We start from the raw sequence: 21089 nt of genomic DNA on the forward strand, positions 1-21089 counted from the left end.
TCTTCTGTGTGCACATCCTTAGATGTCATAGCTTAGTTTCTGACATCTGTACGAATGTTACCCCACTACACGGATTCTTCTGTGCTGGCTTCTATCTTTGGATACGCTGCGATGTTCATCCCCATGGACTGTGGGGATGAGAAGTTGTTTCACTGAACCTTTTCCCTTATTTGGCTGCCTGATGGGGAGAGGGAGCGATGGATGGACAGACTGAACCATTCATCCGCTCACTCAGGAAGCAGGTACTCTGTGCGCACACGTGCCGGGCCCAAGTTAGGGCCGGGACCTAGGAAAAAAATTACCACACAGCCTCTTTCCTCAGCTACATATATTCAACACATAACTGGAGCCCTGAGAGCTGCCTACAGACTGTCCACCTCGTTCTCACTCTCTGTTACTGACTCGGCAAAGGCTTTCTTTCCTGTGGGTTCTTGTGAGCAGGAACTTGGTCGTTCCATATTGCAGAAAGGAAGCTTTTCCTATAAATCCTTTCTAGCCCGTGGGGCTGCTTATGCCCCTGAGGTCTCTACCTCCTGAAAAATCACTCCACAACCTGCTCTCCAACCAGCCTTCATCAAAGTCAAAATAAGAAACGCGCATAAGTGAAACAGGCATAAGAAGAAACAGGCTGGCAGACCGACAGCCTCCTTAAGGACGAAGCAGTGTGCCTTTGCTGCTTTTCTGCGGTGCCCAGCTGAATGTGAATGAAAGGTTTGCGAGAGACACCACATCAGAACCAGCCCGGCTGCTGCATGGGTATGAGTGGAAAGTTCAGATCCGTCAGGATGTTTGTGGTCCTGCCCACAAGGCCGTCTCTAACCTCCTGCGGGCAGGAGAGCCACGTCTGCCTCCCAAGTAGCTCTGAGTCAGGCAGCAGTCAAGGCAGCTGGGCTGGAAGGACCACGCAGCTGCACTGGCGACTAGACCAGTAGAAAGGGGTGAAGGAAAAAGCCAGGGAGACCTTTTCGGCTCTAGGCACCAGGGGGAATCAGATGAATGAAAATAACTGAAGGAGAGCAGGTTGGGGGACTCGTTGACAGACAAACCGACATGTGCCTGCTGTCTAGTGCTGAGCGTTGAGAGGAGGACGGGATAGCCGCCTCTGAGTGGCAGAGGGAGGGGCATGTCCAGGGGCAGAACCAAGGAGGAGGGGCAAGATGACAGGCTTCCTGGTGGGCAATGAAAGGAAAAAGGTTCTGAGAAGTTGAGATAGACGACAAGGAAATGCTGAGCAGACAAGGAGCAGGAGGTCACTGGAGCCAAGTGGTGCTGTCTTCGACAGGTAAACATTAAGGGAATTTATTGACAGAAGTTGTAAATGTAGCTAAAAAATTAAATGAATTCATTGCCTGGTGCTCACAAAGGAAGATGAGAGACAGATGCCAGCAGCAGACATGTGTTTCCCAAAGAAGAGGCATGAAATGCTGAGGAAACCAGAAGCGTGCCTGAACAGGTGATCAGGAAATCTGAATGCCTGCAGCCTGCCTGGTGGCCATCACCCGAGAGCTGGCCCTGGTGGAGGGGTTGGGGTTGGGGTGGGGGTGGGGGCGGGAATCAGCTTGCAGCCAGATGTTGAGCCTAGTGCGGAGAAGCTGGGCTAACTAGAGCAACACAGACACGTGGCCACGTCAGGCAAGAAATCCCCAAGTACTTTAGCTCTGGACCCTTTCTGTTGCCACATCCCCGGAGTTGCCAGCAGGTACAGCCACGTACACGCGCCACCTTCCCACCTTCTGCCCAGACAGCCTGCCCTCCTGCCGAATGCTCTTCAACTCACAGGGGTGCTAAGCCGCACTTCCCCGCCTGGCTCTGCTCTGACACCCTCTCCGCACAGGGCAGCGCCTGCAGCAAACAGTTTTACCTGGGAGAACTGGCATGCTTCTTTCCCTGTCTGCATACACCATCTTACCTCTCATGATAGAAACCAACTCCACCTATACTTCTTGAAATTCACACAGTCTGTGGGCTGCTAACATTCACTATCTAAAGGGAAACAGGTCCTGGCTCTGAGTCAATGCAGGCTACTGATGCCCCTTGGCAGATAAGCCAGGACAGACTAAAGAATCCTGGCCTGCCTTCCACCCCGTCCTCCACTGTAAGGAAGAGGCGCCCTGACCCCTGTCTTCTCATGGCGTGGTTCTGGCTACATGGGACTCGGGACCAGGCTTGTCCTGGACCCCTGCCTGCTTTCCCTACTGGCTGTGCCATCAAAGTCCCCCGAGGAGTCCTGACCGACCCTCCCCAGTCACCCTCCTTCCCTCACTCCTCTGACTCTGCACACATTCCTGCCCATCTCCAAGGAGGGGGATATGACGCCCAATACCGGTATGCTGCAATAAAGAACGTTCTCTTTGAGGCCGTGCTACATTCCTGATACTCCGTGAAATCAACTCTTGTGCCTTCTTGTTTGCCCTGAGAATGACACAGTTTATGGATCTTGCCTTATGATCCCGGTCATTGTTTATTTTATGATTTGAGATGTTCCCAGGTTGGCAACACCACACTGAGGTTTTTCTTCCTGATCAATATCTTACTCGATAAAGCAGCAGCTGAGCAAGTTGCTCATCAGCCAGATATAACGGGGTCACCACTTAATTAGTGACCTAAGTCAACCCATTCAAACTGGGGACTCCAGTCTCCAAACTGGCAGGTCCCAAGTAGCTGGGGCTCCTTGCAGATATTTTTGTAAACTCATCGGGGAGAGATCTGGCATGCCAGGTTTTGAGTTCTGTAAGGGGAAATTATTCCTCTGGTCACTGAGGTTAGGGCCTTGGGGTCAAGACCTGGAAGGAGACCCTGATCTGACTTGCTCCAGTGCTTCTCAGCCTTCTCTGACTTAAGAATTTCTTCTACTGTTAAATGACAATTACAAAGTCCCATTCAGTAACTAACGAAAATAAAATGGCCTTTAAAAAATGCATTATATAAGAAACAAGGGATTGCAAATAAAAATATTTAATTTTAGCTTTATATACTATTAAGTAAAGATACGTTCAAATTGTTTTCTAATTTAGTAATATACATGTAATTTAAGTGGTTAGAAAAATTGAGAATTATTGGTAAAATTTTAAAAGTATGATGTTTTGTTTGGAGCTCAAATATCTATTAAAATGCAGATTCAAATTTATACTTCTGTTACATCTTCAAAGAATAAAAAAGTGTTTTTATGACCTGATGTTTAGAATTAATTTTACGCTTTAAAAACTATCAATGGCCTTCTTTATTTTATAATTTTCAGGTTTGTTTTGAAATAAAAAGGTAAGCAAAAGTTCCAGGCTTCTGTTTCTAAGCTCTTCTCTGCAAGAAATATATTGTGGGCGTGTATCATTTTTATTCTAAATAAATACAAAGGCAAAATGAATATACGTTATCACAATATTTTCACTGCTTAAAATGCTTTTCAAAGAACCAGAAGCACCTTGATGTGCCTTGGAGAACTCTCATCTGACAAATAATGCACGATCCAGGGCCCACTGTGTAACGTGTGGGGCTCAGTGAAAAATGGAAATGTAGCGTCTCTCCTTCAAAAGGCAGAGAGAAAGCTTTTCCTGTTCTCCCAGGGTCTCTCCTGACGTGCCCCAGGGTTTTCATCTGCTATTTGATGCTGTGCTCGCTCCAGCTTGGGGGACAGTGTTAGGTCAGGGCAGATCCTCAGGGCACACAGGGCTCCATCCTGTGACTTGCACAGGGGACCCACACCAGATCCTGACTCTCCTCACAAATGTGTGGGGGTCCCAGTGGGAGTGGCAGTGGTCACAGGGCAGGCTGAGGAGGCTGCATGGGTCCAGGCACCAGGGGTCAGGGTGGGTGGCTGAGAACCCTTCCTAGGGAGGGAGAAGGAGCAAAGGCTGGCCTGCAGGGAGCCCCCGGTGGATGTTCTTCCCTTAAAAAGAAAATCCAAAGATAAGATTACTAAGAATTTCAAGAAGATGCTGGAGAGCATTAAACCCCAAGCACAGAGCCCCTTCTGGGTAGGGAGCCCCATGCAACAGCCCTGGCCACAAGCCTAGGACACTGGTCCCGTACAGATCTGAGAAAGTTTACGTAGGAGTGAAACTGCAGAACGGTTACTATTTTTATGCCTTTCATTTACCTCTTGAGCTCCAACCTTACTGTTTCTTACGACTGTGGTCTTTAACCAGCAGTCAGGCCTTCAGGGTGTGCGCTAAGCACATCTGACTGTGTAAAAGCAAGAGCGTGATGAGCAGATGGACCTGTGGCATGGCCACCTGCCAACTCCAACCTCTCACCGCCAGCGCTTACTCTATGCCCACCTGAGGAACAGAGGCTAAGCAATTAACTTACAGATGGATTATTTTGCACTCAAAATGGAAACAGACGTCTTCTCACCTTAAGTGGTGTGAATGGGCCCCGAGGTGGCTCTTGGAGCCCAGAGGGATGCACGCTGTTGGGGGAGGCAGTCCCAGGGGTCTGGCACTGTCCTGGTTTGCACTCGGGTCCTGTGCTGTCGCTCACATCGCCCTCCCTTGGGCCCTCAAGGCATTGCAGGCACTGCCCACCCCTCTCTCATCTGAAGGAACCCACTGCGTCCTCCAGAGTCATTTCCAGCCAGAGAAGACAGCATGTTTGAGGCCCAGGAACCTCACCTGCTGGCCACCCTGGCCTCCGGAGCCCAAACTTGAGAGAATAACCCACCCACTCTTCCCTCATGAATTCCTCAGGTGGAGGGACACCCAGACGGTATGGCCCAAAAGAACAGCTGCTGTCCCAGAAACAAGGCCCAGGCCCAGGCGAGGAACAGGCCAGGGAGGAAGAGGCTCGCCCATGAGCACCATGTGCAGGCTGGCGCAGGACTGGGTAGACAGACAGAGAAAACCTGCAACTGTGCGTCCTGGCTGCCCCGTGGAGCTGGGGTTCCTCACACACCACACTCGGGGCCCAGGGACCCTGAGAGAGCTGGCGTCTGGGAGGGGAGAGGACTCTCCAGGTCTCTGCACAGGGGAGGAAGTGAAGCTGCAGGGGCTGCCTGCTACTCGTGGTGAACAGACACCCAGAAATGGTAACAACAGTTCCCCTGTGAGAGAGCAGGGCTCCTCCTTCCTGTACCAAGCAAGCTGTCTGAACAACAGGCCACTGAACAGCTCCAGTTCACTTGGGCCGAGGCATCACCCAGATGGCAGGAAATACCACTGTGTCTTTCACCAAAGGGGACCCTTACCTCGTTTGCCGTGTTGTGTGTTCCAACGATTCGGATGAAGGATGCTGGACGTCTTTCAAAAGTTACCGACTGCCAGGACCTGTGAGGAGAAACATAAGCACTGCTTGGTTACACCATCCTGTGACCCTGCTGGCGGCTCGGCCCAGTGGAGCCCAGGATGTGGAGGGGGCGGGGGTCTCCGCCCACTGTGTGGAGTGGGGACAGGGGTACACGGCGCCCCACAATCTCAGCACAGGAGGTGCTGCCCTTCTGTGAAGGGGCGACACAAGCAAGCATGAGAGGCAGACCCTGCACGTAGTGACAAGACTGTGGCCACACGGGGTAGGGATCAAGGCGGGCAGGGCTCATGATGGCCACACGGGGGAGGGATCAAGGCGGGCGGGGCTCATGATGGCCACACGGGGGAGGGATCAAGGCGGGCGGGGCTCATGATGGCCACACGGGGGAGGGATCAAGGCGGGCGGGGCTCAGGATGGCCACACAGGGGAGGGATCAAGGTGGGCGGGGCTCATGATGGCCACACGGGGGAGGGATTAAGGCGGGCGGGGCTCATGATGGCCACACAGGGGAGGGATCAAGGTGGGCGGGGCTCATGATGGCCACACGGGGGAGGGATCAAGGTGGGCGGGGCTCAGGAAGCAACAGGGCCGCGATGGGACTGCCCTCAGAGGGCTGTAGGCTGAATGGCCGCACCCAGGTGGGCACAGGGACTTCCTGGGAGGGTCCTGGAGGAGGAGCTGAAGCAGGGCATGCAGGCCAAGGGCAGGGCGGCTGGGCCCAGCACTGCAGGCTGGGAGGGGGGCATTCACTGCCGTGCGAGCCCTGGGCTCCCATGTCTGACCCCCACCTGCCCCATGCAAGTGGTGGCGGCACCTGGGGAAGAAAAGGCAAGTTTCTCCACTGGCCTCCTTTCAGCCGTCTTTTTCTGCTTCCCAACGCATCCCCCAAACAGTTTAGTCTTTGGGTGGGTGGGCTCAAAAGCAGCCCTGGGATTTTAAACGCCCCTCCTCACGGATTGGCAGGGGCTGGGCCAGCGGAGCAGGCCTCTAGTCTCTCTCCCCCGAGAGTAAGTGGTCTGCTCCTGGTTTACCGCTCCCGGCTTGTCGGAGGAACGAGGCGCTGGGCACCTGCGGCTGCCAACTCCACTCATGCTTTCAAAACCAGCGCGAGGTGCTTGCGGCTGCCGCAGCCCTCCTCCGCACACATAGCGGAGCCGCCAGCTGCTGGGACGCTGTTTCCTGTAACTGTCTAATTACCGAGTAATGCTACCAAAGAAAATACACGTATTTATGGCTTGTTTTTCCCCCTTTGCTTTCAGGTGTTCCATCTTCCCTCTCACCATGAGCTGCCCACAGAGACTGATTCACTGCTGCCTGGACACCAGGCCCCTTGAGGTCATTAAAAAGTCGTTACCATCCTATGTGCAAAGTCTGTGCCTCTGGAAGCAGTTTTCTGCAAACAGCATAAGAAAAATCACTCTGTCTGTAGAAAGGCTATTCATACATAAAGGTGATGCCATCTGACCATCCCCAGGGTCTGTATTCCTGGCCCATTTTCTCAGTGTTTTGTTCCCAGACCCACACAGCTCCCTTGGAAAGCCCAAGCCCAGGGTGGGCCTGTGAGGAAGGCCCCATGGGGCCTCAACATTGGACCTGGGCTCCGACAGGCCTCGGGTTCATTTCTGCACTAAGCACGGGGGCTGAGCACAGACTTGCGTTCTTCCTCCAGCAGGTAGGGGAAGCTAGGGGTTCACATCGCACAGGCATCAGAACCCCAGCCAGCACATACCAGAGCTGGTCCACCGCACTTCTCAGACCCCTACTCCAGGAAAGGGAGACAGAGCTAGGGCGAGTGACTCAGCCAGTGACAACCATTCACTTCAGTTGCTCAGTCGTGTCCAACTCTTTGCGACCCCATGGACTGCAGCACGCCAGGCCTCCCTGTCCATCACTGACTCCTGAGCTTGCTCAAACTCATGTCCATTGAGTCGGTGATGCCATCCAACCGTCTCATCCTCTGTCATCCCCTTCTCCTCCTGCCCTCAATCTTTCCCAGCATCATGGTCTTTTCTAATGAGTCAGTTCTTCGCATCAGGTAGCCAAAGTATTAGAGCTTCAGCTTCAGCATCAGTCCTTCCAATGAATATTCAGGACTGATTCCCTTTAGGATGGACTGGTTTGATCGCCTTGCAGTCCAAGGGACTCTCAAGAGTCTTCTCCAGCACCACAGTTCAAAAGCATCAATTCTTTGGTGCTCAGCTTTCTTTATGGTCCAACTCTCACATCTATACATGACTACTGGGAAAACCATAGCTCTGATATTAGGTTCAGCCAGTTTCACAAAAGGTATTGGGATGGAGAGGGGGCTGGGAGTGGAGGAGACAGAGAAGACTCTTCTTAGCTTTTTAGTCCAGTGCTTCTGGACAGGAAGGTAAAACCTGACTCTCGTAAGCTCACAGTCTTCAACAACATGCTCAGGGCTCTGAGAGTGCAGGCAGGCCTGGCATTGTGCCCCTGCCCCCTGGACGACCCCAACCCCACCCGGCCCTACTGTGTGGGGTGGAGGCTGAGGCCCTGAAGGGAGTGAGGGCTCACTGTGGGGCATCCTGGGGGGAGCTGGGCCTGAACCCCACTCATCATCCCACTGTCACCCCCTTGACTCCATCTCCCGTCCAGCCTCCTGGGGGCTCAGGCCCTGGCCCCCCACCCTCTGTGGGGGGAGCAGGGCTGGCAGGGCCACAGCCTGAGCAGGAGGGAGCACTGCTGGAGTAACAAGATCAGAAGGCCTCAATTTAATACCAATCCTCCACTGCACTGCATTAATATCTAATCATATTAGAGTTCATTTCCACTAACACAGCCCGAGAGGTGAACAGATGATTTCATCTTCAGCAAACTGGATGACAGCCCTAAGACCAAAGCACGAGCAGAAAGGGAAGCCAGTCAGGATGAGGTAATAAGCATCTCTCCCTCTCGAGTACCAACTTCCATTTCCCCCGAATGTCTTCGAAACGGCTCTCTGCGTGCCCAGCGGGGAATGACCAGGCGGCAGGGGGACGGTCATGGGCGTGTCGGAGCCACATGCATAGTCACAGCGCCACCCCGAGGAGGCTCACGTGTCACAGAGCCAGGCGCCGCCACCGCCGCTTGGTCTATGCAGAAGCTCAGCGCCTTTCTTACTGAGCTAGCGAGCTGTATGAAGACCCCTGCTTTTCCAGGACTCCGCATCTCCTCTGTAGTAGGCAGCACTCCCAGGAAGACTACAGAGCAACATCATCACTCAGTTCAGAGCCAAGGCTGGGTGCTGGGAGGACGTGTCCGAACAGGAACTACCAGTGTCGAAAAATACGCGTGGCCTTTGCTCTGAGCACTTACCCCAAACAGAAAAACCCACACAGGAGTGACGTCCCAAACCTGGCACTTGCCAGCTCTGTAGCAGACAAATCACAACCCCTTGCTGAGCTGTAGTTTCCTCATCTGTCCAATGCTGATGGAAATAATACCACACCCTCCATCACGAAAAGGCATCTAGAATGAGGTCCCGATTATGCTAAATTGTAAATATCTATACACATATGTGGAGAAGGCAATGGCACCCCACTCCAGTACTCTTGCCTGGAAAATCCCATGGACGGAGAAGACTGGTAGGCTGCAGTCCATGGGGTCGCTCAGAGTTGGATATGACTGAGCGATTTCACTTTCACTTTTCACTTTCATGCATTGGAGAAGGAAATGGCAACCCACTCCAGTGTTCTTGCCTGGAGAATCCCAGGGACGGGGGAGCCTGGTGGGCTGCCGTCTATGGGGTCGCACAGAGTCAGACACGACTGAAGCGACTTAGCAGCAGCATACACACATGTATTCTAAGAGAGAGGTCTACAAGCATGTTTGCCAAAATATTGTTTGGATGGAAGAACTTCAAGAGACATTAGTTGTAAACTTCTGCACTCTTTGTACTATTTAGTTTGGTAGAATGTATATCAGAAAAAGTTTCTAGCTTGCCTACTATCCAAGCCTTTAACACAGATCACGTGATGTGAAGCAAGTGAAAATGCCAGCACTGGATTATTATGTAAAATATTTCCGGTTGAGAGACTCACTGGGTGACAGTCAAGACAGCCGGTTTTAATCATGGCCTTTCGTGAGCCACAGGGAGGATGGCAAAGCGGTTGGCAGCATGGGCTGTGGAGGCAGGCTCCTGGGTTTGAACTTTTAGCCAGCTCTGTGACCTCAGACAAGCTATTTAACCTTTCTGGGCTTTAGTCTCCTCTCTTAAAATGAAGACAATAGACAAAACTATCTAAATTTTTGTGTGTGTAAAGATTAAATACATTAACAAATGTAAAACACTTCGAACAGTATTGGCATACACTAGGTTCTAAGAAAAAGAGCTGATATTGTTATTACTACTGTAATTACCTGCCGGCCACATAAACCTGGACAAGACACACCCTTTCCCAGGGATCCGCCCCCACCCCCCGTGAGTCACCAAGTTTGCTGGTGTTGATTTAGTGACTACTGCAGAGATTCCCACCACACTCCATCAGCACCCATTATACCCATTACTTGGAGGCAGACAAGGTAGCTAGGCTTTGAAGGAATTAAGCAAGTATTTGGTGAAAGCACGCTTGAGGCTGGGTGTTACGGGAAACATGCCAGACGGAGCGCTGCCCTGATGACGTTCACGATCTCTCAGGGGAGACCAGCGGTCCCTCCATAATCAGAGGACAATGCAAACTGTACTATGGTCCCAACTCATAACCTCTTGGTGTTCCAAAACCTCCCTGGTAATTGGCTATTTAAAGTTTGGAAGCAGTTTTTTCAGAGAAATAAAGCCATACATTCTGACTGAGTTCCAAGACCCACCCATAAAACTCACTTTAACCCATAATGAGGCTGAAATATTATGTATATGAAGTTTAAAAAAGGAAGGAAAAAAATGTTGTTGTTGCCATAGTAGTAATTAAACAAGCCAGAAAAACAAGTGATTTAAAACAGTCTCTTTAAAGCTGCTGCTTGAGGAATGAGGATTAAATACTACAACGCATATAAAATCCTGGGGCTGTCACTGAAATATGGTAGGTGGTCTGTTAACAAGGAGAGTGAAAAAGTGGCTCTTCTGACTGCAGACCATGGTGTGGTTTACAGGGGGCTTCACAATCGCTGTGCACATGTTACTCACGAAAACTGTACATGCTTGTAAAGTATGCTGTGATTATTCTGGAGAAGGAGATATGCTGAATTCATGAGAGCAGCTGTCTCTCAGGAGAGGGTGAGGAGTGGGCTTTGCTGATGGGGAACAAAGGACACTTCAACACCAATTGCAATGTTTCATTTCTTTGATGAAAATAAAAAGACAAAGTGTATGTGTAAAATATTAACTACAGTCAATTCCAGGGGTGAGTATGTGAATGAATGTTTTAATAGTTTTTATTCTTTTCTGCATTTTAAATAGTTCTTGAAATAAAAAGAAGCAAAGGAAGGAAGGAAGGAAGGAAGGGATTAAAATGGTGTCTGTGTTTAACGTGACAAAGAATTAGTCAGAGGTGAACTTAACTAAACTAGGAATATTAAAACTAGGGGGAAAGTGGAGTCAGTCCCTCCGGGGGGTGTGCCAGGTCTCTGGACAGCTGGGTCTTTGTCCAAAGCAAGCAGAGGACAGGGAGCTGCCAGGTGGGAGAGGAGGGTGTGGCTGTCAGTGGTGAGAGCGGGGTTTGTGAGGGCGGCTCTGGGTACCACACAGGCCCAAAGGGCTCGGCCGAGATGGCCTCTGCACCCTCAGCCTCGTCCTGTCTTCTCTGGGGATCCTGCAGATCCTATGCCAAGGGTGCCTGGTCTTTTCAGCTCTGAAAAATTACGTGATTTTGCCACTTGTGCTCTAATGAGAAAGAGAATGTCAGAATTTTTCTGTAGCAGAACTGGTGGACACCGGGGAGAGGGCCAGGAGTGTTTGGCCAGGGCCAGACTGGCAGTTAAACACGGCAAATTGAATAAGTGGGTTAACCTTTGCTTTCTCCACTCAAAGGGCAGTTAGGAAATTGCACGTTATGTTTCACATCACATGTATGTGTTCTAATACACACACACGTACACACACGAGCATAAAACAAGCAAAAGAAAGCACAAAAGATGTCACCATCTTTCTTTGCCAACACCTCAGAGAGAAACACTCAGGAAGCAAGTGGATTCACACTGCAGGCCCCGGAAAGGCTCATGTCCTGAGTCACTAGCCACTACTGAAGATGGGGGCAGGCAGGGGGCTGGCTGAAAACAAGTAAAAGGAGGAGGTGGGCTCCCCAACCCCCCTTTTCTTCTTCCTACACAGCGGAGATGAGCCCTTTTCCACCTCAGCAAGAGACAGTGATTTCACTCTAGAGTCCTTTAACAGAGCGGGTCTAGACTCCGGGACACCAGGCACAGCAGAGGGTGGGCCCTTCAGGGGCTGAGCGCAAGGAACACACACGAGTGAACACCCTAGACGGCATGACTTCCAGCCCCCTTCCCACTCGTGGCTTTCAGGCCACCGTGATTCAGGCCTAACCCACAGGCAGGGGACTGGAGGATCCCTCTGGGACTCTGACCAGCCCAAGAGGAAAGAGCTAGAAATACTGACCCCTACCTTGCTCCCCTCTGTCCCTCCATGCTTGCTTCTGTTAATACTGCTTGAGAGCTTAATGAGGAAGGCCCTGTTCTCAACTCTGCCCTCAAGAAGCTTAGCTTCTAGTAGGGGAGAGAGAGACAAACAAAAGAAATAAAGAAATAGAAGAGTTAAAGAAGGGCTATGGAAAAAAAAATAAAGCAGTGTAAGTAAACGGAGAGGAGCACATAGCTTTAGATAATATCTTTAAAGAAGTTCTCTGGTGAAGTCACAAGTGGGCTGAGACTCACACAGTGGACCTGAAGAGCACTGCCATGAGAAGGAACAGACGGTGCCCAGAAGGCTAGATCAGAATGAGCGGACAGGGGTCTCCCAGTGAAATGCCTGAGCCAGGTCTGATAACCCTGAATCAAGTCCACAAACCCCCGCACAGAAAAAGCTTTTTGACAGCTTTCTCAGTGCCTAACACTTCACTGCAAAGATCACCAAAGACTCTAACATGAATGATAAGAGACCAAACACAAATGGAAAAGAAAAATAACTCAGAGGATACAGATAAAGTTTAGAAAGCAGAGTAAAACTTCAGAAAAAAACTTATATTACCCCTAGAAAGGTAAAAGGAAACATTATCACACCCTTGAAATAAGAATAAAATAATGTGAAAAAGAAACACCTGCAAAATAAGAAAATGATCTTGCAAATTAAAATTACAAATTCAAAGAAGTAATTCAACAAAATAGAAACTCAAGTCGAGGAAATTTCCTAGAATACCAAGCAAAATGACAAAGAGAAAACAGAAGAAAAAGGATAAGAGAATGAGATGATTAAACCAAGAGGTTCACTATCCAAATTAGCAAATGTTTCAGAGAAAAATAGCAGAAAAGACACAAGTTATAAAGTGTAACAATAACACAAGAAATTTTCCCAGATATGAAGGACGTATGTTTCTAAGTTAGAGGCCACTGAGTGGCCGCTACAGTGAAGGAGAAAGCTCTAAATGCTTCTGGAGGGGAGGAAGGTGTGGCAACCAGAACCACATGAGATTTTTCAAAAGCTTCAACTCAGAAGTGCTCCCAGCACAGGAGCATGGCAGGCGTAGAGCTGGCGCTGCAGTACCGTTTGTCCCGCAGGAGAACAGAACCAGCTGAAGCGCGCATCACTCGGGCCTGGTTAAGGAGACTGTGGTGCATCTCTGTCCTTACCACCGCAGACTGCGCAGCAGGAGAGACGGGGAGGGAGAAACTCAAGAGACCTCCAAGGTGCAGAAAGATTTGTATCAAAAAAAATGGGAAAACACACATTTTTATATGTTTACACATAAACTATCACCTCCGGACGAAGAGGTGGGTAGGAAGGAGACATTTCACTGTTTATAGTTTTATATTTTGAAACCACATTAAATATACTTTCTTTGAACGTATTGTTTTTTCAAAATGAACAGGGTCTGGGCTGGAAAAGAGTGAAGCAGGGGATTATTGCTCATTTATTATAAGCCTTGTGCGCCTACTTGACTTTGAAAACTGAACATGTATATCTTTGATAAAAAAGTGTTAAGGTTCAAAAGTGGAAAAAAAAAACAAAGAGCAGAGCCAAGAGCAGGAGAGAAGCCTGTGGTGGTGAGGAGTGGGAAGGGTATGTGGGGAGCATTTTATTTACAACCTGCGCGAGCAGGGCTGGAAGGCAAAGGTAAACCTTCAGAAAAGATTCTCGAAAAGGAAGGAAATACTGAAGTTGTCCCCTGTCAACTGAGCATCCACAGTGGCACCCCCTCCAGCCGTGGGCACAGAGCTGGGCGGTGCTGAAGGTGTGGGTGAGCCTCCAGGTGCTGAACGGGGCCTGAAGACCTCTGCTGGGTGGGGTGTGCCTCTCAAGCTGACCCCACAGCAGCCTGCCGTCCCTCCTCCCCCTGAGCATGCTGTTCTTAGTCTGCCGCCCGGCTGCCATGAGCTAAGGACCACGCTCATCTCTTTAGCCACATCTAAAGATGTGCCGTGAGGGAGGTGGACCAGGCAGGTGAGGGTGGGTGTGTCTTCCCTGATGTGGTGAGGTGGGAACCCTGGTGGCATCACTGCCTTGAGACTGGGCGCTGGAGCATGCCCCCTGGCTCCCGGCCTGGCATGGCCTGCCGCCCCCTCTCTTGCCCAGGCTACACTGACGCCTTCCTCGGTGCAGGCCTCAGTGACCCATCTGGCACCTGGCAGTACATGCTTTTGTCTAGCAGGACGTTTAACTGGATTTTATGGCCGACTTGCTGCCCCGACCTAGAGGGGATTCTAGGCTTGTGCCATTCGCTCTGTCTGTCCCTCCATTCAGCAGCTACTTATCGACAGCCCTCTATGTGTCAGGCTTGGGAAGAACGGCGCCAAGGCCGTCTAACCGACCGAAGCCCTGAGGGGGCAGGGACACAGCCTGTCAGGAGCCCCCGGGGACCAGTGCCCCTGTGGTCACAGGCTGGTCGGGTCACAGAGGGGAGGTTCACAGACACACCTTGCTGGTTTACAGAGTAGTTTTTAAAACTTCAGTTGCTGTTTAAAAATTAGAATATGTCACACAAAAATACAAATTCCTGGAGACTTCCCTAGTGGCCCAGCGGCTGGGACTCCACACTTCCAATGCAGGGGGAACCAGGTTCAATCTCTGGTTAGGGATCTAGATCCCACATGCCTCAACTAAGACCCCAGGCAGTCAGATAAATAGATACTTTTAAAAAATAAAACTCCTGGGGTCGTGTGGCGAAAACGCTGGCACCGAGGTGGACGTAATGGCCTCGGCCGCTCCCCTGGGGTGTTGCCCTCATGCCTGGGGTCTCTGCCCTGGCCGGGTCCACCTCACTCACTCCCATCGGCCCCCCCCAATCCCAGGAGGTGGCCAGCGTTCTACCCCAGCCTTACATAAAGCTCAGGGAGTGTTAAACAGAGGGAACTCAATTTCTAGCTCATATACACAAATTCTGTTTCTGTTAAAAAAAAAAAAATCTATGTATCGTATTACACTGTTCTCTTCTTGGCCTCAACATAGTTCTGAGTGGGGTTCATGGAGAGACCCTGCAGCTGACACGGTCTCCAGTGCTGGATGCCTGCCCTCTGTGGCCAGCTTAACAGAAGTCAGGTTTCAGTGAGACCAATGGGTTCTCAATCCTGGCTGCACGCTGGGGTAACCCATGGGGCTTCGGAACTTTCCACGTCACAGGCCACACCCCAGACCAGTTAAAACTCTCCAGGGGGTGGGCCCTGCGTGAGCCTGTGTTCAGCTGCGGTGGAGCCCCTCTGCGGGCTGGGGTGTCTGGCGGGGAGCAGTTTGCTAGGATGACAGGGTGTCACCTGTCCCAGTTACAGTCCAGAGCAGCCTTCCCCTAGCTCCTCCTGCCCCAGGGACTTCTGGACCAGGGGTGCGCTGCAGGGGGGGTGGGGGGGTGGGTAGGTCGGCATTTTACACTTCCTGGCCAAGGTGGGTCTTAGGCCTCTCTAGTGAATGCACTTGCATTTAAAGCTTTAACCTGAGCAGGTCTTGGCTTTACTATCCCTGCTCAGAGCCTAATTTTCCCTTTAAGAGAAGTTTCCTCTCAAAGAGAAGGTCAAGACTTTCCTGTCAGCTCCTCCTAAGAGTTGAGCTGAAAGCTTCTAGCCCTGTGGCAGCTACAGAAAGGTGTGTGTCCTGGGACCTCTGAGGAGTGTCTGAACCAGAGTGTGGGGGAGACGGATGAGGGGGGCTGTTTTCATGCACATCTCACTCAGCCCCATCCCCAAGCTCCCCGCTCCCTCTCTTTGCCATGCAGCTCTCCTTGATTCCCCTAAGGGGACGCAGTAATTGATGATTAGCATTCCAAAGCTTGCCTTACATCCTGCTAGCCCGTCATATTTAATTACATTTTAACTATATTCGTCTTCGATAATAGCACGAACATAATTTAGATAATTATCTCTCTCTCTCTTATTCTCTGACTCTGTCTGTCTCACTTAGAGCCCCTCGCAACAAAAATCGCTTTCTCGGCTCAAACACATAAACAGACTCTGGGGCCAAGTGCTTTTCTCTCTCTCTTGCAAAGCAGCTGTGCCAGAGATGCAGTGGTTTTGAGTCTCATGCAGAAAAAAAGAAAATGCATGTTTCCTCCTGCCTCTTTATCCATGTTTGTACACAACTGGTGGTGGGATCTGCTGTCTGTTTCTATGCATGTGCGCACACATATATCTGCATCTGGGCAAGAGCTTTTGTGTGGTGTAGAAACAGGGGAGGCCTCATCAATCTACAAAGGACCCTCTTGGTCTGGCATTTCCTTCTTATAAGGTTTAATGGTTTCCCTCGAAAATTTAAACTCTGTTGAAACTTCTAAATGTCTGGGAAGTCTTTGGAAGAGATGTGTTCTTTCTAATAGGGTTTCTGTCACACTTGAATCTTATAATTAAAGACCTTTACCCCTGCCTGTTATCTGCCTCCTCTAGGAGACCATCAGGAGGAGAGCGAGCTGGGCTTCTCCAAGGGAGAGTGTGACTTCAGCTGATGGTTGTACAGAGTCAGGAGTCCCTACCAACCCTCCTGAACACCTGAGTCACCTGCCATTGGGGTCCAGGTCTAACATGCCCCTCCCTGCCCCACTCTCAGGGCGAAAGGTGTTCCTCAGCAGCCTTAGTTCATGGGTTTTTCTGAGGAAGCTGACCAACAGAGCTGAGCTTTTTAGGTACCAAGATTTTACGCTGCAAGGTTCACATCTCTAAGGAGATTTATGAACAAATAAGGGAATAAGAAATAGGTTCAGAAATAGCTTACCACCCAAGATTATCTTGCTCAGAATGTAGAGATCTAGAGCTTGAAATAAGTTCAACAAACCGATTCATAAGACATGGTGTGGAGACTGGGAGGTCCTCACCCACAAATTCTCCAAGTTCCATCCGTTTCTCTGGAGTTCTAGAAGGCTCCAGTAATAAGAATTTTGTATTAAAAATTCACTGTGGCTCAGGTTTGTCTGATATTGAAGAATTAGCCATTAACTGAAGATCACTTATTCATCTTCTTCAGACAAAATTCATTATTCCACATTACAAACAAACATCTCTTTCTTCCCCCTCTGATGAATGAATGCCAGCAAACTGTCCCTACACTGGGGGCACTGGCAGGAGGCAGCTGAATAGGGCTGTGTTTGTGAGTTAACAAGGGGACTCTGGCTCCCACAGTGGGAGGCCACGTGTCCTTGTGGAAATAAACACTTGAGCAGACTCCAGAAGCCAGGCAGTGTTGAGACCAAGGTTTTGCCATCCCTGGGCAGAGTCCACCAATGCATCTCTGGGGTGCCGAGGTCCACTGTGAGTGGCTAATGGGCAGAAGGGAAGTCAGCAAGCTGCCCACAGGCAAATGAGAAGCCAGTTGGCGTGGTGAGGAGAAGCTGTGGGGTCCTGTCCTTGGTGGGGTAAAGAGACACACCCGCGTGGCCCTGCCCTGGAGGTGAGGAGAGCAGAGGAGCGAGGGGTCTCCATGCAGCTGGGGTTCCACACTCTGTGCTGCTCCTTTCCAGAATGGACTGGACCAGGCTAGGCTGGGCCTGTGGTAGGGTGGGGAGGACTCGCCTCTCCTCCCTTGGGACCCTGCACCAGCTCCAGTACCTTGATTTGCTTCACGCTGTTCATTAGGGATGTTCCTACTTTTGATCTCTCAGTACCCATATCAGGTGCTTGGAAATTTTGCTGAAATTTGCCTGGAATACAACCACCACCTGGGGCTGGGTCTCCTCTGAAAGGATGGAGGAGTTGGTGGCTTGGCCACACTTTCTGCCAGCAGGCAGCCCTGGGGGCTGGAGGGGAGGGCAGATCTGGCTTGCTGTTCCCCAGAGGATTCCCTGTCCCGGGCAAGCACGCTGCTCAGCACAAGTATTGATTTAATGACGCCAGTGGCTCCTTCCAGCCTCTAAGGTGGAATCACTCTGAAGAGGCCTGTTGCCTCCAAGAACAGTGCTGCCTCCTCCAGGCTCTGGGTGACCACAGCCACCTCCACATGTCCCACCACAGCACCCGCCCCGAGGTGTGCGCTGGAGACGTGAGGACCAGGCGTGGGCAGGAGCCGATTTTCATATGTTAAGAATTTGGCAATTTCATTTCCTAGTGTTTTAAATACCAAAGGGATTTAGAACACAACGAGGGCTAAATGCCCCCTGAATTTTAGGTTTAATAAAGTCTGCTTTTATGGAAATTCATGCCAAAAGCCTGTGTATGCAGAACAAAACCTGGCCCTGACCTCAGAAACCCACGACAGTACACAGAGCAAAGCCAGCCAGCGGCCCTCCAGAAGGACTGCCAGACAGTCCCTGAATCAAACCTGACCAGTTTCATACCTAAAAATTACACTAAGCCCCTTAGGGCTTCCAGATCTTATGACATGCCAAATTCGTGCAGCACCTCACAGTGGGAGGGAGTGAGGGGAGATTATTCAGTAAAAACTTAAAAATAGACTCTCCCTCTCCAGCCATTAAGGGCTTGATATTTGCAACTGAACAGATAAGAAATTGGGAGCACTGGAGAGAGCTTAAAAAATCTCCAGAGTATATGTGTGTGTGTGTGTGTGTGTGTGTGTCTGTGTGTGTGTCTGTGTGTGTGTGTGTGTCTGTGTCTGTGTATATACACGTTTCTTTTTGATGAAAACTATAGCTCCTAGCATGGAGCTGCCCAAGATTAGCCTAGAGCCATTTATCGCTGGGAATTTCTGCATGTGAGTTCTATAATGAAAAGGTGACAAGTATTCATGACTGGCCCCATAAAGGTCTCTTCTGGAACTTGCATAAACTGCCACATTTCACACAATTAAAGCAAGACAGGGAATGACCTGAATGAATGTAAGGCAGTTCGTGCATGTAACAATCTTCCTTCAGAGACATTTTCTGAGGGAAAAAAGTTGAGTTAAAAAAAAAAAAATCATCTCGTCCTCTTTTCCAACACTTTCTTGATTAAAAAATAAAAAATCACTGCCACCTTCAACTTGGTGTTGGTAACTTTCCAGGCCCAGCCTCTGCTGGCCTAGACCTCTCTTAAGACTTAGAAGGGGCGAGTGTTCCCTTGCAGGCGCCCTGCTCTCCAGGGCTGGTTTTGAGTCCTTCCCAAAGAGGTCTCTGACCCCTTCCCAAATTCCTGTTGTACAGTGGCCTAGACCCAGGCAAGAATGAACTTTCCCATGACCTTGCTCCACCCATCTCAGCACCTTCAGCCAGGCCACTGGGTATCATTATGCTGGTGCCATAGGAAGAGGCAGCCGTGAGGTCCGGGAAATTCAGTGTGGTAGACAAGGAGACAGGACAGGAGACAAGCAGGGCATGTGATAAGTGCATACACTGAATAATTCAGAAAATTTCTGACACAACAATCAGGTGCGAGGCCAGGTAGGAGGATTCAGCTCGGCAGAGAGAGGCCAGATATACGGCAGGCCAGGGGTTATTGTTAGATCTTTTCAATTAGGCTCAGGAAGAAAGAAACTGCATGAGAGGTACCTTGCTGTTTGTGGCAAATCCTGACTCCCCTTCAACCAGCAACCTCAGAAATTTCCTCCTATTTTCTGAACCTAGGCTGTGCTTGTGTGTGTTTGCATGCCTAAGATTTGATGCAGTGTATTTCTTTACACCTGCTTTGAATTCTGTTCATGCCCCCAAGGCTAAGACATCAGACAATGACTTCTTTACTACTTCACAGTAAACAGGCAGCCATGAGACACACAAAAATATGGCTTCCTTTCAGGTTGTGTTTCAGTCTATCCCTAGTTATTCACCATGCTAGTCCCCTGCCCTAAGGGTTCTGCAGAGTTGAAGGCAGATGCCAAGAAGTCAAATTGCATTCAACAAGGTTAAAAGTTATCCTTGGCACATGGAAATCTCCTGCCATAAAATACTGTAAAACTGTTGCCGAAGCTAAATCAGCTTATTTTTCTGTATTATTTCTTGGGGAAGAAGGCTGCTGGGTGAAGGAGATGGGTGAGAAAACTAACTAGTAACTCTTTCTGATTCCACTGTCAGGCTTTAAAATCAGATAGATCAGCTATTAATCTCAGAAAGCTGGCCGTGAGTGTGTGTAATAAATTTGTCATCATTTTATGAATAAGCTCTTGGTCATGAGGGCTTACTGTCTGGCAGTTCACCTTTTCCATGATATTTTCTATCACTTGTATTTTGGAGCGGCTTAGAAAGAATATTATTTGTGTTCCTGGAGATCGGAACATAAAGAGCACTCTGAGTGATGGAGATGTACAGGCAGGCTTCATGTCCGCCCCTGGGCTCGCTAGGCAAACAGTTTAGCAATGCTCGAGTGCACAGCACCCAGGAACAGGAATCATGGGCCAGGCCCAGGAGCGCCCTCAGCCCTCCAGCAGCTGCTAACCAAGGCCCTGAGCCGGATGACGTCACACATGCCCATTGGCTTTATGTCAAGGACTGTCAAATAGAGCTGCTGGTAATCACAGCTGGCAAGTGGTTTATTCAATATTTTTGAAAAGTTCAACCAAGTGTGTGAAAGCCCAAAGTAGATTTTCCTAAAATTGCTAGATGATTTTTACTCATCTCCCCGCTTTGTTGTGGCTCAGCCCCCATCAGGCTCACACTGGTGTCCTGGTGGGCAGTCCTGAAGGGCTGTGGTGTGTGAGATGTAGAAATGGATGAAATTTCAGCTGTTCTGTTATTCAGCTGTTTTTTTTTCCATCAAGTCAGCAGATCTCTAGATCTGAAACTCTGTACTAAAAAGCCTTTAAACTAGAGATGAACAACAACCAAAACCTAGTATCACCACCACTAATAATCCCAGCCCCTGCCTAGAGACAGCTCCAGGAAGAAGACTCCTCGAGGGGTATCGACTTTAAGGCTCTGGGGAGGATATCTTTATTCTCACCCTTTGCTCCTTGTGAGGGACTGTTACTCATCTCTAACTGAAGATGGCAAATGTCCTTTTGGAACCATTTCTGGATGTGACAGAACATCACGGGAGGGACCTGTACTCAATTAACAACAAAACTGACACTGTGCCACCTGTGGACTCAGTGCCAGTGATGAGTGTTGGCTGTACCTTTGGGAGATACATCTTAGCTTTTACGATTTTCTTATTGTCAGTTTCATAATGTTTGTTGGGAAGATCATGACTCCCAACTTTGAGTCAAAACGTGCCATTAGCCAGTGGATCTGGGATGCAGAAGACTGGTGCAGGCTCTGCAGAGTGTTTCTGAGAACCCCTGGCTGGGACCCCTTTTCATAGCAAATTATATAAGTCTGGCTAGATACACTAGTGTGCATTCTACAGAAATGCAGAATTTGGGAAATGCAGGTTCCCTCTGAAGACCTGGATGTTGGGACCCCCTC

At 49.8% G+C, this 21089-nt stretch overlaps 1 protein-coding gene across 2 annotated transcripts in view; it reads right to left on the minus strand.

Moving 5' to 3' along the window:
- The window catches only part of BTBD9 (BTB domain containing 9), a 369881-nt gene that overhangs the window by 13906 nt on the left and 334886 nt on the right, over positions 1-21089 (minus strand). For both annotated transcript variants that reach the window (XM_068960690.1, XM_068960691.1), the window contains one exon: positions 5180-5258. In XM_068960690.1, the coding sequence (XP_068816791.1) occupies positions 5180-5258 (79 nt within the window). The remainder of the gene's footprint in view (positions 1-5179; positions 5259-21089) is intronic.

Source organism: Capricornis sumatraensis, chromosome 22 (assembly GCF_032405125.1).
Source record: "Capricornis sumatraensis isolate serow.1 chromosome 22, serow.2, whole genome shotgun sequence".
Classification (NCBI taxonomy): Eukaryota; Metazoa; Chordata; class Mammalia; order Artiodactyla; family Bovidae; genus Capricornis; species Capricornis sumatraensis.